Source organism: Acipenser ruthenus, chromosome 11 (genome assembly GCF_902713425.1).
Source record: "Acipenser ruthenus chromosome 11, fAciRut3.2 maternal haplotype, whole genome shotgun sequence".
NCBI classification, from domain to species: domain Eukaryota; kingdom Metazoa; phylum Chordata; class Actinopteri; order Acipenseriformes; family Acipenseridae; genus Acipenser; species Acipenser ruthenus.
The window spans coordinates 25,965,114-25,981,075 of NC_081199.1; the positions used below are offsets into that span (position 1 = coordinate 25,965,114).

Genomic DNA, 15,962 nt, shown 5'->3' on the forward strand with positions numbered 1-15,962 from the left:
TTGAGTACACAGTAATCAAAGTGAAGAGAGACACAACCATTTCATTGCGGCTTGCAGGCCTCCTTATATAGTCCTGACCTCCCAAATCACTACATTTCTGTAAATACAGTCCCCAGCAGTTTATCCAATCATGCAACAGTTCGGGAGGCCTCATGGCCCAATCAGTACAGTCCTTAGCCCGTGTCCGTGGCGGACCTGAGTGGAAGCTGATAGTGTAGAATTTGGCACAGTGTGCGCAACATCGTAATACCTTGTAAGTGTGTCAAGTGTAGAGGTGAGAAAGAGGAGTAAGATGAATGTTCAGTTCCACTTGTTTTTTTTACTGAACACTACAAATTGACAGGCCAAAGATGGGAAAGCAAATTCAGGCTTACTCTAGGACAGGGGTGCCCAATCCTGGTCCTGGAGGGCCAGAGTCCCTCCTGGTTTTTGTTCCAACTGTACACTAAATTGCTTAATTGGACCAATTAAGCTTCTAATAAGTGCTTGATTGGTCCAATTAAGTAATTTAGAGGGCAGTTGGAACAAAAGCCAGGAGGACACCGGCCCTCCAGGACCAGGATTGGGCACCCCTGCTCTAGGAGAAAGCAACACTATTCCATTCAATATAGACGATAGCAGCAGAATGAGGCAGACAAGACGACTATTCGGTGATACCCCTGATAGACGAGGCTCGAACTGAGCACAGTTCTGTTGTTCACTTATGTCAATCCACTCACAGCAAAAAATCTGTTTATCTAGTTATGAATTTTGAACTTGTACATGAAAGATCATAATTACAGGATAATTAACAAAAATGAAAGTCATTTATAAACATAAAACATTGTACAAATCAACAGTTAACCATGACTGGGTTATATTCACAAATCATTGACATGCATTGGCACACTTTGCAGTTCTGTATGTTGTACTGTATTGAGGTATTTAAAAGACAAAGCATATACAGCATACTTAAAAGAATGCTAACCAAGACTTTCAAATCCACTTTCTAACTCCTTATTAGCATTAGGAACATTATCAACGCTCTCCTTAGTGCTATTCATCTTTCTGTTCTTTCTTAAATTATTTTTTTAAATTATTCTTTTCTTTAAGATAGTTTGCAACAATTTCATTTAAAATGAATGTAAATGAATAGGGTGCCCCATGCTTCTTTAAAACAAAAGAGCATTTCATTGAATGTGCAATGTCCATTAAAGCCTGCGGGGAAATGCCCCAATCTATTTATTCATGGAAAATTGAACATGTCCATTCTATGACAAACACACACAAAACTTATACAGATGTCAGCAGAAAAATGTAAAAAGGTATATAAATGTACCCATGCTAACTTTTGTGATTTTATGTATGTTGGAGGTTGTGTAAAAAGATGTGCTGTAACAAATGCAGCAAACCACCTAAATAAACGAAAATATGAATGCATATTTTACAAACGCAACACTATAGATCTGCTTCCTGTAGCCTTTTCATGTGCTGTATGTTCAGTTTCTCTCTTATATGAATGATCAATAAATGAGCAAAACATTTTCTTGCTAAATGTTGACACAATAATACACTTGTATGAATTTATGTATTAAACAGTCATTTTTTAGATAAAGATCTGTAAAGCGGCTGTGTTGTACATCTTTAGACCAATGAGTAAGATGGGGGAGTCTTCAGTGGATAGTGTGCTGAATATTGAGGTCGTCTTCAGTAGGTTGCACAGGTAAATGTCTGACTCCATCTAATGTGTCTTCTGTTTCAAGCTGTGATTTAGATTTACCTGTACCATCTGTCAAACAAATAAAACCGTTTTATTAAACAGATATGCAATAACGTTAATATGACCTGACGAGGTTATAAATAATGCATGACAGGCATCACAATCATGAAAAAGTAGTTCACTGTGACCTACATACACAACTTCCCCATATTTCGTTTTATCAAACCTGTTTCCAAGCTATAGTGTCAGCGCTGTATGAGGAACACACAATAACAAATGTTGATGCAGTTTAACACATATGGGCAAAGAGTAACAAACATATAGGTATCCCTCAATAGCCCAATTTAGAGGACAGATCTCATGCAAAAGTGGGTCACCATGACTTACACTCATGTCTAACCTCTAAGTACATCAGGTACACCCGTGTGTTACCATTAGCCTGTCCCCCTGCAACATTCTACCCCTAACGGATGGAAGACAATATCTGTTCTATGTGGTATTTCCTTCCTGTTGTATTTCTTACAGCTACTAGAGGCAGAGTGTCACAGGGGGACAGGCTAATGGTTACACTCTGATGTACATGATGTACTTGCAGGTATGACATGAGTCATGATGTTGAGGCCACAGCTTGAATTTCTGGCATTTCAAAAGTCTCCAGTATGTGATAACAGAAAATGAAACAAAGTGAATCTAAACAACAAGAAGAACACTTTAGTAAAGATAACTTTTCATACCCATAAAAATATACTTTTTAACTTTATTTTCAGTTCTGGCTTAATGATTATTATAGGTCAATGGTCAGAAAACTCACACACTGTCTAAAAACGTGTCCATAAATCTTGATATTTGGCCCAAGAGACCCCATCACCAGAAGCTAGAAGTAATATATGCTGTATCAGAGACATTTTCAAAAGCGTTTCCTCCATTTCTCTAATTTACCTCTGTTTATATCATTTGAGGTCTAAACACTGCAGTTGTTTATTTCTCATTTTGTAAACTCTTTGAAAACATGTCCCTATGTCTCAGATCAGGTGAGTCTTCCCCTATTTCAAATGTCACAAAAAAATTAGCTTGCAAAACACAGCATACACAATTTACAGTACAGGTGTCTTGTGCTAATATATATATATATATTTTACCAGTGCAGTAAAACATTTATAACAGCCTCACCCTTATAAAAGTTTACCATAGTAAAAGCATAGCAAAGTGTAATGCAGCATAGCATGGTAGAGCATAGGCAAGCCTTGTAGAGGTACGGTACAGCATATTAAAAAACATGCTATCGTAATGCATATTATGCATGTGAAAACTGTAAAATGACCATGGTACACTGTTATAAGGGCATCAGAGCTCATCAACACCTAGTTAGAACTTGACTGAAAGCAAGTTTAATAGGCATCAGTTGGCAACAAAGCAAAGCGAGGAAAAAAACACAAAATTAAGAATATTCTTAGAATAATAATCCAAGTGAGAAGGGTTAAGCCACGTTCCCATTGACACAATTGTGCTATCCCAGTCAGTTTTGCAGTGATAGTAAATTGATAAGATTTGAGGAACTACTGCACTTGTGAGCACCTTGCTCACAAGTACCAAGATATTTAATGAACAAGTGGTTTAATTGTGGGTAAGAGGTCAATAAATATCCCCCCCAGTGTTAGTCATTCCTTGAACACTGATACATTTCGGGGAACAGATTGGTTGTTACAATTATTTGCATATATTTGCATTGTGGATGCTTAATTTATTAAAAGATACCAAGATATTTAGTACGCAAGCAGAGTCGACCTGCTAGTTTGAGTGGAGTAAACGTGTGTGGGGGAGCAGTGGGGGTGTGGAAGAACCACAAACCAGCACCAGTTTGTATTTTTTGATAGGTCAGGGTATATCTAGTCGTAGAAATTAAAATCCAGCTTCTTACCTCACAAACCCGGAGGGACTCTGGGGTGCCATCCATCCATTTCAATCCTTAAAAAAGAATACATTACTGAAATATACTGCTATTTTTTTCAGGCCAAGATGACAAACTGTAGGGCTGAGCCTGAACCAAAACTTTTATTCAGATTTGTACCAAATTTGTACCGCTTCTGATGCCCAATTGCATGTCACCACGTCACACAGATGGGCATGACTTGGCCTGGTGTCCCGGCTGTTGGCATCTAAAACAGGTAGGGGGGAAGGAGGGAGCAGAGGTTAAATATCTGTCCCGTTGCTGATATGGCACCGAGGCAGGGGCAGCAACTCTACCCCAGCTGGGGGTCAACCTTGGTCTCCACAGAGGGGAGACAAGGTTGCCCATTGGGGTCGGCGGTCTAGAAGGTCTCGGACCCGGTCCCAGTGATGGTGATGGTGGAGCACCCTTTTCCAGGGTGTCGGGGTTGTGGTGCTGTATCCACGGTTGTGTATTGGCACCAACCACATGGCAAAACTGCTCAACCACTTCGGTGTACGTCATGGCCTAGTAGGTTGCCTGAGCCTCCCCGATCAGGCAGGGTCCCAGTTGGCTTGCCCAGAACTCCTTGGGTCATGGCGAGGTGGTAGCCAGCCACTCAAAAGCAACCAGGTAAGCCTCTGGGTCATCCTCCGCTGTCATCTTTTGTGCCCTTGCCTTTGGGGCCATCATCACGGTTCCTGCTGGTGCCATGGACTGTAGTGCAGGCCCGATCCTCTCGATCAGTGCCGTGTACTGCTCTTCACTCCGTCTCTCCACGACCTCCCGTCTGCTGTCCAGAGCCTCCAGCAAGGCAAAGTGGTTAACAGTGTGCAAGTGCAGGTGATCAATAATCAGACAAACAACAATAATCCAGGTGCAATGAAGGTTTAATTGTATAATCCAATGCCTGATGGCTAACAGCAGTATACAATAACAATGTTAACGAAGCAATACAGCAGCGTGTATTGCTTATTTATAATCTGCGGGTTTGCCCCAAAATAATAACAGTCCCGTTTCAGTTCACCCACACGTAACACAAACACCAGTCCACAGTGCGTGCTCTAGTGCTCGTGGTAAATACAGTTCTTTAGTGACAACAAAAGTGCAGTGTTGTTGATCCGGGTTTAGTGCTGGCCTTTGGCGACAGCTCTGGATCGTATTAGCCATCCAAATAATTACAAACAGTATTATTAACGACAAACAAAAACAAATAACATCACCCATGACCCCTTGGTCAATGAGCACATCCGCTCCTCCAATCAGCGGATGCCACACCATTTCCCGTCTGGGTCATTGAGTTCGTATACCGTAGCTTTGCCCCCTTTCTAGATGGCCAACTTCCACCTAACCCTGGGAATAAACTGTCGTGCCATTTAGTCCAGGGTATTCTTTTCCCTTTATGCAGCTGCCACGCAGGTCGGGAGGGACATCTAGCACCAAGAATCATTCGATCTCTGTCACAATGTTCTATGTTTCTTTTAGTTTTTTTAACCAGATTTTAGTTTTCTCTGATCCAAAAAAAAATATGAATGAACTGTTACACACTGCTAATCCATTGCAGTACCATGGTTTCATATCATATCACATTGTGTTTTCATTACTAAATCCTTTTGTTCTGGTGAATCCTAAGGAAAATACACAGATGAAACCCGAAGCAAAGATGACCATGTATTTCTGTAAAGCATTACGTTTGACTGCTAGGTTTGCTACCAACATTGCTCAATAGCACCTAATTCCACCTGTACTATTTGTCAAGCCACATGTTGCCATGGCTGTTTTGTAGCTACTTACGTATGCAGTGCAGGAAGTGTTGTGGGGCCGGTCATGTGATGTACTGCAGGCTGGTAGCCACCTGCCTGTCCCATAGGATTCTGTGGCATCATCGGCGGCAACATAGGGTAGCCAATGGGTGGAAGCTGTGCGGGATGGGGCGGGCCCTGGAGCCCAGGTGGGCTGTAGTGATGATGGTGATGTACCGAGGATCCCCGGGGCTTGTCGGACTTCACTATGATGGGGCCTCCAAAGTGATGGTCCTAAAAAAAGATATGCTGTCATCAAAACCTAACAAAATAGTACTACATTTAGAAAAACTAAAAAATGACAAGAGCTCTTTTACAATGTCATTGAAAAAGACTTCTACTCAAAACGATTGTCATTACATTTATTACGCTTCTTTTACGTTCATTTTGCGCTTCAGAAGGTTTCTTTACATAACAAAGAGAGCCAGGGTGTGAGGCAGGGAGAACAGGGAAGCAAACTTGTTGAGCAGTGATGTTTAAGAGGAATAGAACCAGAAGCACCAAGGCTCCTGCTCAGACAGCACGGAAGCAGAAGATCCAGCCAGAAGCAGATGTGGATGGAAAAGCCCTGTTGAAGCCTACCTGGCTGTGCTGAGCAGGAGGGGGAGGGGGGTTCCCAGTACCAGGGGGGGAGAGGGCCATTGGAGGAATGGCTTTCAGCATCATGTTGTGCATAATGATCTGATGCATCTGGGCATTCTGCATCAGCATCAACTCCACCATGTCTGGATAGGGAAAGACAGGAATAGGGAAGATATACTCAACTCAGTGAAAATAATCAAGTAGCTGTGCCTTTTTACACTGGAAACACATGCCAAAGATGTCGGCTGGAACAACCTTGAACATATATTGTCTATATAAAAAGGAGCATATATTTAGCTATTTCTTGAACACCTTTCCTGTAATATACTTTACATTAGAATCACACCTATCCAAATTTCTCTGGGAGTGTGTGAGAAAATGTTTGTATTTCAGGTTAATGGATGAGGGAATCTTGAGATTATTTTGTTTGCAAAGAGGACCCACGGGTAGTATGTATCCATAAATGACATTAAAATTATATGTTTGAAAAGCATTTTTAAATGTTAAAATATATACTGTATGTGTCCTAAATAAACATATCATGGAATGGCCCGCCGCATCATTACTCACATGGTGGAACCTAAATCGGTTCTGTGGAATGTATCAAAATGGCAGCACAGAAGACAACATCTGCCGGGGGAAAACTTGCCAGTGGGCAAGACCTACCTTCTTTGATGCTGCCGGATTTGATTGGAGGATAGGGCTGTGGAGGCGGGATCTGTGTTATCAGTGGCTGTTGCTGTGGTAACTGCTGGATGATTGTCGTTGGCTGCTGTGGCATCTGTGGTGGAGAGAGAGAGAGAGAGAGAGAGAGAGAGAGAGATCTTAAAATATTATTACTGGACCTAGGGACTCATGCTGTCTGCAGACAGCTGACTGCCATCCTTCAATTGGCACAATACATTCTCAATCATAATATATCACTCTCAGTGCAGGCAGACATAATATTATGAATGATTCAGTGAATTTCCCCATTCCCAAACTGACCATTTTGTCAAACGTAACAGTCTGGCTACTCTACAGTGATTTCTATCTTGACCATACTGTCATCTTCTGTATTAAAAACCCCAAAGGGATCATTTTTTGTGGGTTTTTTTCATCACTGCTCCCAATAGTTACAGGTCCAGGAACATATTTTGGGCAAATTGTGCAATGGGGATTTTAAAAGGGGTTTTAAAACAAAAATACTTTAGTACCTTGACATTCTGTACAAAAAAGGCCAGGTAGACTAAAGAAACCAGCCATATGAAGATGTATTTACAAAACGGACCAAGGGTCTGCCCTGTAAAGATGTAATGAAAAACAAGACACATCATTTGAATGGCGCTGATACAACTGGGATATGTGTTGCAATACCATTGATTTCCCATAATTCTTGGTCCTGTATAGGTAGTCACAGCAGTTTCCTCCTTGGCCAGAGTGGCAGCTGTGACTCACAAACAGCGTGCAGCTGAGAAGTTGCACAGAGGCAGGGCAGGTCCCCTCACCATTTGCTCAATGATTCGAGGAGGCTGGGGCTGTGGCGGGGGCAGGAGTGGTGGTGGAGGCTGGTACATATGTATTGGCTGGTGTGTAGGGGCTGAATCCAGCCTGTGGTACTTCTTCCGAGTCCCTCCCCAAGTTTGAGGCCGGCTCAGCTCCTCCAACATGTGCTGCTCCTGAGTCACACAAACAGGAAGAAGAGATTCAGCTCTGTGGTCTGTCACATACTGTGAGTGTGGGCTGGAGATCAGGTTTTAGGGATGTGTGGAACTGACTGTGCACTATCAGCATGAAAGTAGCAGGCATGTACAGCATGTTGTGTCTGAGCCCTAAAATACAGGCATATCCACCCAGTATATAAAAGGTGTTCTCTAATGCAAACTTTGTAAAGGAACGCCGATGTGTATGAAAAAGTATGTCAAATACCCATTTTGAATTGAAGTTTAAAAAATAAAATCTGAAGTTTATTAATAATAATATTTTTATTTTTATATAGCATGTTTCATAATGGACCACCATCACAAAGAGCTTTAAAGAGGTAGGCTGTGAACTGTGCAGTATATGCAGAGTCACTTACAATAGGACATTGATTTAACATCTCATCTGCAGGATGGAGCACAAGGAGGTTAAATAACTTGCTCAGGATCACACAGTGAGTTGAACCGGTGACCTTCTGGGTACAAGCCCTGGACTTTAACCACTGGACCACACTGCCTCCAGTGTATTTGCTCAGTATTTGAAATCAATGAAAGCCTTTTCAAAGTTCTTTTGATGATATTCCATAAACACTGAAGTAAAAATAAACCAAAATAACAAGTGGTCTTCATGCTTGCTTATCAGGGAAAATTACATTGTATTGTGTGGTTTCTTCATTAGCCATTATTCATAAGAAAATACCAGAAATTCAGGAGTTTTTAAGAACTTTTTAAACATCTTCTGATTACAAACCCATAAAATCACAGTAGTTATATAGAAGACTTTTTTTTTTAAAGAGAGGTGTTTAGATTTAGATGTTTTTGTTTGCCAAAATATTTTTTTAAATTTTATTTGACACATTCTTTCAAATACAAACCCATGAAAATGCCAGTTTAAGAAATTGTTTAAGATTTGCAGCACTTCAGAATGTGTGACAAGGATACACAGTCAAAACTTTTAGTGGAAAACGTTATATATATTTATGCTGATCATATCAACCCCCTATGTTTCCAATAAGACTTATATGACACAACTGGCCTGGTGTGCAAATGCATTTGCTTTTTATATTGTATTACATCAGATAAACCAGTCCCAGGTCTCCATAGTCCCAAGAAGAAAAGTGTAATTTACGTAAAGATCTTGATCAAATAAACCAGACATCTATTCCAGTTTTCAAATGTTCCTCGCTGTTTTCTCTGGTATCTTACTTCTGTTAAAACCCCAGGTCTCGCTGTCAATATTTTCAGAGAAAAGCTCCACTCACTCAGCTGGGGTGTGTTTTGGGTTGCTAAGTGCTGGTTTCAAACAGGAAATACCTTTCTATGATCATTCTAGCAATCTGGGGCCACCTAAGTTAAAGATGACCTGAATGAACTAGTGCTTGGCACCGAATAGACATAAGAAACTCAAGAATGAGGAAAGGCCTCTCAGCCCACCTATGCTCTACATGTTTGCATTGGGATTAAATACAAGCTTTTTTCTTGCAATTCTTAGCCATCAATCATAAAGACATCTCTCGATGTGCAAAACTGATAGAGACATACCCCAAGCGACTTACAGCTGTAATCGCAGCAAAAGGTGGCGCTACAAAGTATTAACTTAAGGGGGCTGAATAATTTTGCACGCCCAATTTTTCAGTTTTTTATTTGTTAAAAAAGTTTGAAATATCCAATAAATTTCATTCCACTTCATGATTGTGTCCCACTTGTTGTTGATTCTTCACAAAAAATTACAGTTTCATATCTTTATGTTTGAAGCCTGAAATGTGGCAAAAGGTCGCAAAGTTCAAGGGGGCCGAATACTTTCGCAAGGCACTGTAACTATATACTGTATGGGTATGTGTACAATGCTATAATCAAGCCTTTAAAAAACATGTACATACCTCATTGGCATTACAACTTTTGAGTACTTGCTTGTTAATTCAAGTCTGGTTTAGTGAGTATGCTTTAAAATGAAGTTCCAGTAAAATCTGCAATAAAGGCAGCCAGTAAAGAAGCAGCACCTGTGTACAGTGCTGACATATCACCATGTTTATACACTGTTATCCATGTGAGACCACCTTTGTGTAAGACCCCTGTTGAGCAGTCATTATACACCGTTTAAACTGTGTGCAGTATTCAGCACAGCGCCACAGGACTCTTACCCTCAGTTTCTGGAGCAGATCCTTCTTTCTTCTCAGAGCACTGTGCAATGCATCCTCCTGCCCATCATAGCTCCCTAAAGAGGCAATGATATCATGACACAAGAAGGGATACCTAACACTGTATGCCTTCGCTGTAGCAATTAACACATTAATTGTAATTATTAATATCTATATTTTGTACCATTATAGTGACAAATGTAATTGCAACACATTTGGCAACATGTTATGAATAATTATTTTCACGTAGGTTTCAAAGTGTTTATAGGATTATAAATGTAGATAGATGTAGCCTTTGTGAATGCTACATTGTGTCCATATTTTATGAATTGTTATTTTGCACAGTAGCTTTGCAGTTTTCCCATGCTTTTAATTTCATTTGCTTCCCATGCTACTAATCTGTACTGAGAAAGGTACAATATTTGAATGCAAAAGAGTTCCTTACTGGCCGTGGAGATTGCTGTTTCCGATCGCTCTTCCATGTTATCTCGCTCGTTCTCCAGTCTCTGTGAAATAAGAGAGTTGGATTAAACTGGAAAAAAGAGCAGAGTTTGATTGTACTGTAGCATTTTAGAAATGTAATAATTTAATCATGCAGTTTGTTGTATATTTAGATAGAAATCCCGTTTAATATATATATATATATATATATATATATATATATATATATATATATATATATATATATATATATATATATATATATATATTAATCTTGGCAATTATATTTTTCCACGAAATAGTTCCTACGAGTTGTTAATCTTGTACAGCACCCCTCGATATGTGGCTGGTGTTCAGAGACCAATATAAAGCTGCTGTATAAGAACCAGAATAAAATCAGCAAACAAATATTTTATTTAACAAAACGTTTATTTACTCTACATGTACTTTACATATTTAAGGTATGGGAATAAATATCAAATACTATATAATGTAGCTGTGACTACAGCATCGTAAGAAATATACAATACTGCACCCTATTGTACCAGTACTTGCATCAGCTTGTACTGGCACTGAATTGCTCCATACCTTGCCGTATTCTACTACTGCTCTTAATTATAACTTCTTATTCACTGTATCTTGTACTGTATCTTGTACTTGATTGTACTCTTAGATATCCGTATTCACATTTTTGGTAACTGCTCTTATTTTAATTTGTTCTTATCTGCTTATCGTACTTACTACGTCTCTTAATGACTGCTCGTGTAGGCAAATATTTTTACAAGTGAATTGCTCTTAGTTGAACTCGCTATTAAATGTAATTATTTACTGTATTCTTTGTTATTATTTGAATTGAATCTTATTTTCTACTGTTTTTATTGTACTTTATAACTATAATAATAATAATAATAATAATAATAATAATAATAATAATAATAATAATTACTGCTCCATGTTCTAAGGTCTAATTTGGCAAACTTTCATCATTACCATAATTATTTTCCTAATGATTTTTTTCTTGAATTATTTGTTCAGTGAAATGGTGCCACCTGGTGGTAAAAACCGCCAGACACAGAGTGAATGTTATTTTGCTGTTTGTAAATACAGTAACGCACAATCCCGATAAAGATTTTCATGGTAAAAGTGGACGGAGTTGGGAGGTCACAATGTCACATGATTTCTCAATACCGGAAGCAAGAAAAACACAGCAAAACAAAAGACTCCAGGAAAAAAAAAGTTCAATATACTACAAACTAGAATTCAACGTCAATGAAACAAAAGATTTTCCCTTCCTATTGCTGTCTTTAACAAAACTTGGTTTAGCGTTTCTTTGTGAATCGTTTACCACATGCACAGGGGCTAAAATGCATGAGAGAAACATCTTTGCGTCTGAATGGCTATGTCCACAGTGAAGAGACTGACAGTGCTAAAACACAAGCCAAGTGCTGCCATGGCAAATGACTCAGACTTCCAGGTTTCTCTGACTGCCTTGCCAATGTTTACCATGAAAACAAAGCTGATTGATATGCTGATTGTGGAAATGTTGTAATTGTTGGGATCTTACTTTGTATCCAACACAGTACAAAAGTGAAAAGAACAAACACATTGGACCCAAAGCATTACCCCTCTGTTGAGAGCAGCTCTGAATTCACAGAAGTGAGGGGCTAGGGGGCTAGGTGGCTAACTCACTAGACTATTCCACTTTTCATATGAGATGTTTGGTTGAATTCTGTCATTTATAGCTTGGTGTGAGGTGCCTCATCTAGAGGCAAGTCAAGTTCACCTGAATAGGCATGAGATCTGGATATGAAAGCAAGGCCCAGAAATGTATCTACCAATAGATTCAATAGATAGAGACTTTGCGTGTTGCATCTCAATCCAACTGAAAGGATAGGAAAGGAAAGAGAAGGAAAGGAAAGAGAAGTTTGATTTCTAAAGCATTTTTTCACTTGATCAACCAATTTTTAACCCGGATATACAATGGCGATTTTTGGAACGTGAAGCAAATTATATTTATCTAAGACACTGAGGTTTGCACCCTTGCGTGTCCTCCCAAAGTAGTGAATGACACCAGCACATGATGTCTGGATACAGGGAAGAGCGCTCCCTGCAGAACCACCACCACTTCATACACTGCAGCACCTGGGGTTCATTGCAAGCCTTCCTTCCAACTACTGGCTGGGATCTTTGGAAGATCTTAATTTATACTAAAAGAAACTTGGTTAAGAAGAACATCTGTATTGACTATTGACTTTGTTATAGACACTTTGAATGCCACAGTTAACTACCTATGGCTTTGGAAGATCCCTGTTGCCAGAGGAAACTGCCTGGTGCCACCAGACTGCTTGCTGAGGGCAACCCAAGTTGTTACAGCTGAACATAAACTAAGCAAGGGTGGGCCTGGACACTACTTGGATGGGTGACTTCCAAGGAAAACTAGATGCTAGAAGAAGCAGTGTTGATGGCACTGTAGGGAGGCACTCTTGCGTCTTTGCCAGACCTCAACCCATGCCATAGCATGTTGTAATTCCATTATGAATTACAACATTATCATCAGTCTCTATGGTGAACAACAGATCCAAGAATGATTACTCTATGTCTGAGAAGATCATTTGTGCAGTCTTGATATGGAATCGAGCCCTGGCTATCAGCCATCTGTCAAAGTCTTTTTAAAGATCTGCTGTCTTCCCATCGTGACTGAACTTGACTTTAGGTGCCAGAGATGCCAGTTGCACAAACATGAATCAGACATGTGAGGGATCCTGGAGTGCATATAGTAGTTTTTTCACGCCTTGCTGCAATACGGTTAAAGTATAGCAAAACACCACAAAGCATGGTACAAGTTTGCCTGTGAAAGCTTGATAAGAATACATAAAGGCATGATTCATATAGAAGATGATGTGTGTAGAACTGCCATGCAAATACACATACTGATACTGATTCATGAGGTTCAAGTTGTTTGTCGTTGTGGTTCCAATGTGTATTATTGCCTTATGGTTTAGCTATAATAGACGTCAGGAAACACTGGTTGACCAGGTGGTGTTTCCTCAAATGGACAGAAAGCATATTCTTCTGCTTTTTGCTACAAAAGAGCTTTCATTGTATTTCTCTTGTGGGGGATGTGCTGACCTGACCCCCTCTCCCATCTCCCCCTGGACTGAAAGGGTTGTGTTAATTGCTTCACATACCAGCATACTCTACATATACCAAAGTGGCCACAAATCTGTATTTTTATACATTTGTTACAGAATTGACATATCCTAATTTTTTAAAATAAATTTGTTAAAATAAAAAATGTGCCAAATGATAACTATTAGAAATGCTTACCTTTTCTAAAAGCTTGAGTTTTAACCTCGTCATCTGGTCCACCATTGCATCAGCCATTATGAAGAGATGGCGAGACGCTGGCAAGGTGAAAATCAAATCCAAACAGATCTTCAAATGCACTGGAGCTCTTCTCCTGCTTAAAGTATCTTTTCTTTATAGTTCCCAGAAACAGAAAGCTGCAAGCCCCCTCTGCGTGCCCCGAAGGTGCTATTCCCTCAACATGCCAGCAGTGTAAGGACCACTTTGATCTCTAAGCCGCTGTGTTCGTGACCTTGCCTGTGTTTTTCTCTTGTGTTTCTCTCTGCGTGTCTCTATGCCAAGCCCTTATCATTCACCTGGTTGCTAGACACTGTATGTTTCTTCTAGACCAGACCAGCTCTCTGGTTGCTGGTTGCTACCCTCGGACTGGCCTGTAAACAACTCCATCTCCAGGTACATAGAACCTGCATACAATGTCAACAAACACTCTGTGTGCACCGTGATGAATGACGGTACAGTCACAGATATGAAGCTAGAGTATGGGAGAATGTAATAACAAATTAGCATTAAAAATGTAATTACAAAGAGTTACAAAAACCAAAAAAACTTTTATAATTAACTTAACAGAGATGGATATTATTAATGCTGCCTTAAAACTGTTATTGTGAAATGAATAAGGGTATGGGACCCATAAATAATAACACAAACTAGATTAATGAACTGTAGTTAAATAGCTGCAGTATTTTTTCAGATTTTGAAGGAAGTACTTGTTTTCTTCTTATTTACTTCCTGGGGTACAAGTAATAAAACCCAATATGAAAGGCTCAGTTGGGGTACTATTACCTGTCACACATGAAATAAATTAAGAAATTAAAGAGAATTGGGAAGCATGTATTGCTATTTAACAGACATCCTGGGAAAAACGATTTATTATTATTATTATTATTATTATTATTATTATTATTATTATTATTATTATTATTATTATTATTATTAACAACAATAATAATAATACTTTGTTTTGTTTTGTTGCTCCAGTATTGAGTTACTTTATTATTTTTCTCCATATTTACATTTCCCTGCTTTGTTTGGAATCCAGGAAGTCTGTTTATTCCTGGCACTAAGGATTCTCCAGACAAACTCAAAGCCAGGGAAAGACATATTTACCGTACCACAGCATACCAACTTCATTTATATAGCATCCTTCATGTGCAAGCATCCCAGGACACTTTACAAAAATATACAGGAAGCTAAAAGTGCTCCAAACTGCTCTCTAGTGAAAGGCCAAATCAAAGAGCTAGATTCAAAGTTCCAAAGTGAAGGAGCTCAAGAACGAAAAGCCCTCACACCATCGTTTCTGAATTAAGAACTTGGAATTAGCAAGAGACCGTCATTGGCCGACCTCAAAGTGTGATCAGTTTTGTAGGGAATAAGCACAGTAGAACCCCAGAGGATGCAGTCACTCAATCATGCCTGCAATGCAACCAGATAGGCACTCCTACGTAAGCAGTGTGCTGGTCATGTGCTGGTACAAACAAATGTATTCAGAAAGGTGAGGCAGACTTCGAAGCAAGTATGGGCAATTTTACTGGGAACATTTTAGTTTTAAACAAAGCAGTTTTTTTCAAGCCAAAGGAGGCTGAATGGCTGAGCAAGCTGCATGAATGCATTTTGTTTAAAAACAAGCACAACGTTAACCCAGGTTTTCCTGGACGTTCTGTGTTTTTGCTACAGTTACGATTTCAGTGGTAACTTCAATGTAGCCTTTTTTCATTTACAGTACTGCTTTAAATACTTTAGAAACACAACAATGGTGTATCCTTGTATTATTCTTCAGATTGAGGGTGTAGATAGCAGGTTACACATTTATTAAAACCATTGAAAACTCATTTTCAGAGTTACTGGCATTTCAGACTTATGAACAACTTCCATTCCCAAGGTGTTCGTAACTCTGAGGTTGTATTGTATATCATGCAAATAGGCAAGGCCAGAACTGTGAACAGCCTTTTAATTGAGGAGCAGAGTTTTAAAATCCATTTCAAGAAAATTGAAAAAAAACCCAAAAAACATCATTTGTACAACAGATCTAAGAATGATTGCAAACATTCTAAAAACAGTACAGAAGTAAATGTAACCTCTAACCAGCTCTTAAATAGTTAAAACCGAAAGGACTCTGAGCTAACCTTATAGTGCTGTATAATTATGCAAATAGGCAAATGTTTGGTGTACAGGTGTTTAATATATGGTTCCAGTGGGTATATAGAACCTTTGGCCTATTTTGTTTGTGTTCTATAATGAACCATTCTATATAATTTACCAATGAGCAGTGGGTTCCAAAAAGAACCATTAAAGTGATTGCAGCTAACAGAATAATTCCATACATTTTAC

At 39.3% G+C, this 15,962-nt stretch overlaps 1 protein-coding gene across 2 annotated transcripts; it reads right to left on the minus strand.

Annotated features, from left to right (window-relative positions):
* LOC117426721 (uncharacterized protein C21orf58-like) lies at positions 1-13,882 on the minus strand. 2 transcript variants are annotated; one of them, XM_059033507.1, is made up of 9 exons: positions 13,596-13,882; positions 10,273-10,333; positions 9,831-9,904; positions 7,498-7,668; positions 6,677-6,791; positions 6,011-6,153; positions 5,421-5,662; positions 3,618-3,664; positions 1-1,768 (listed from the first exon to the last, which is right to left on the minus strand). In XM_059033507.1, the coding sequence occupies exons 1-8, from the start codon at positions 13,650-13,652 to the stop codon at positions 3,619-3,621; spliced, it is 909 nt and encodes a 302-aa protein (XP_058889490.1). In that variant the 5' UTR covers positions 13,653-13,882; the 3' UTR covers positions 1-1,768; position 3,618. The 2 variants fall into 2 exon arrangements, with proteins under 2 accessions (XP_058889490.1, XP_058889491.1); XM_059033508.1 differs by lacking the exon at positions 3,618-3,664.
* Between the last annotated feature and the right edge of the window lie 2,080 nt (positions 13,883-15,962).

Coding starts and splice junctions, on each gene's coding strand:
- LOC117426721 (XM_059033507.1), bottom strand. CDS start 13,652: ATGGCTGATGCAATGGTGGACCAGATGACGAGGTTAAAACTCAAGCTT. Junction 10,334..13,595: donor AACTCAAGCTTTTAGAAAAG/GTAAGCATTTCT, acceptor CTTATTTCACAG/AGACTGGAGAACGAGCGAGA. Junction 6,154..6,676: donor ATCCGGCAGCATCAAAGAAG/GTAGGTCTTGCC, acceptor TTCCCTATCCAG/ACATGGTGGAGTTGATGCTG.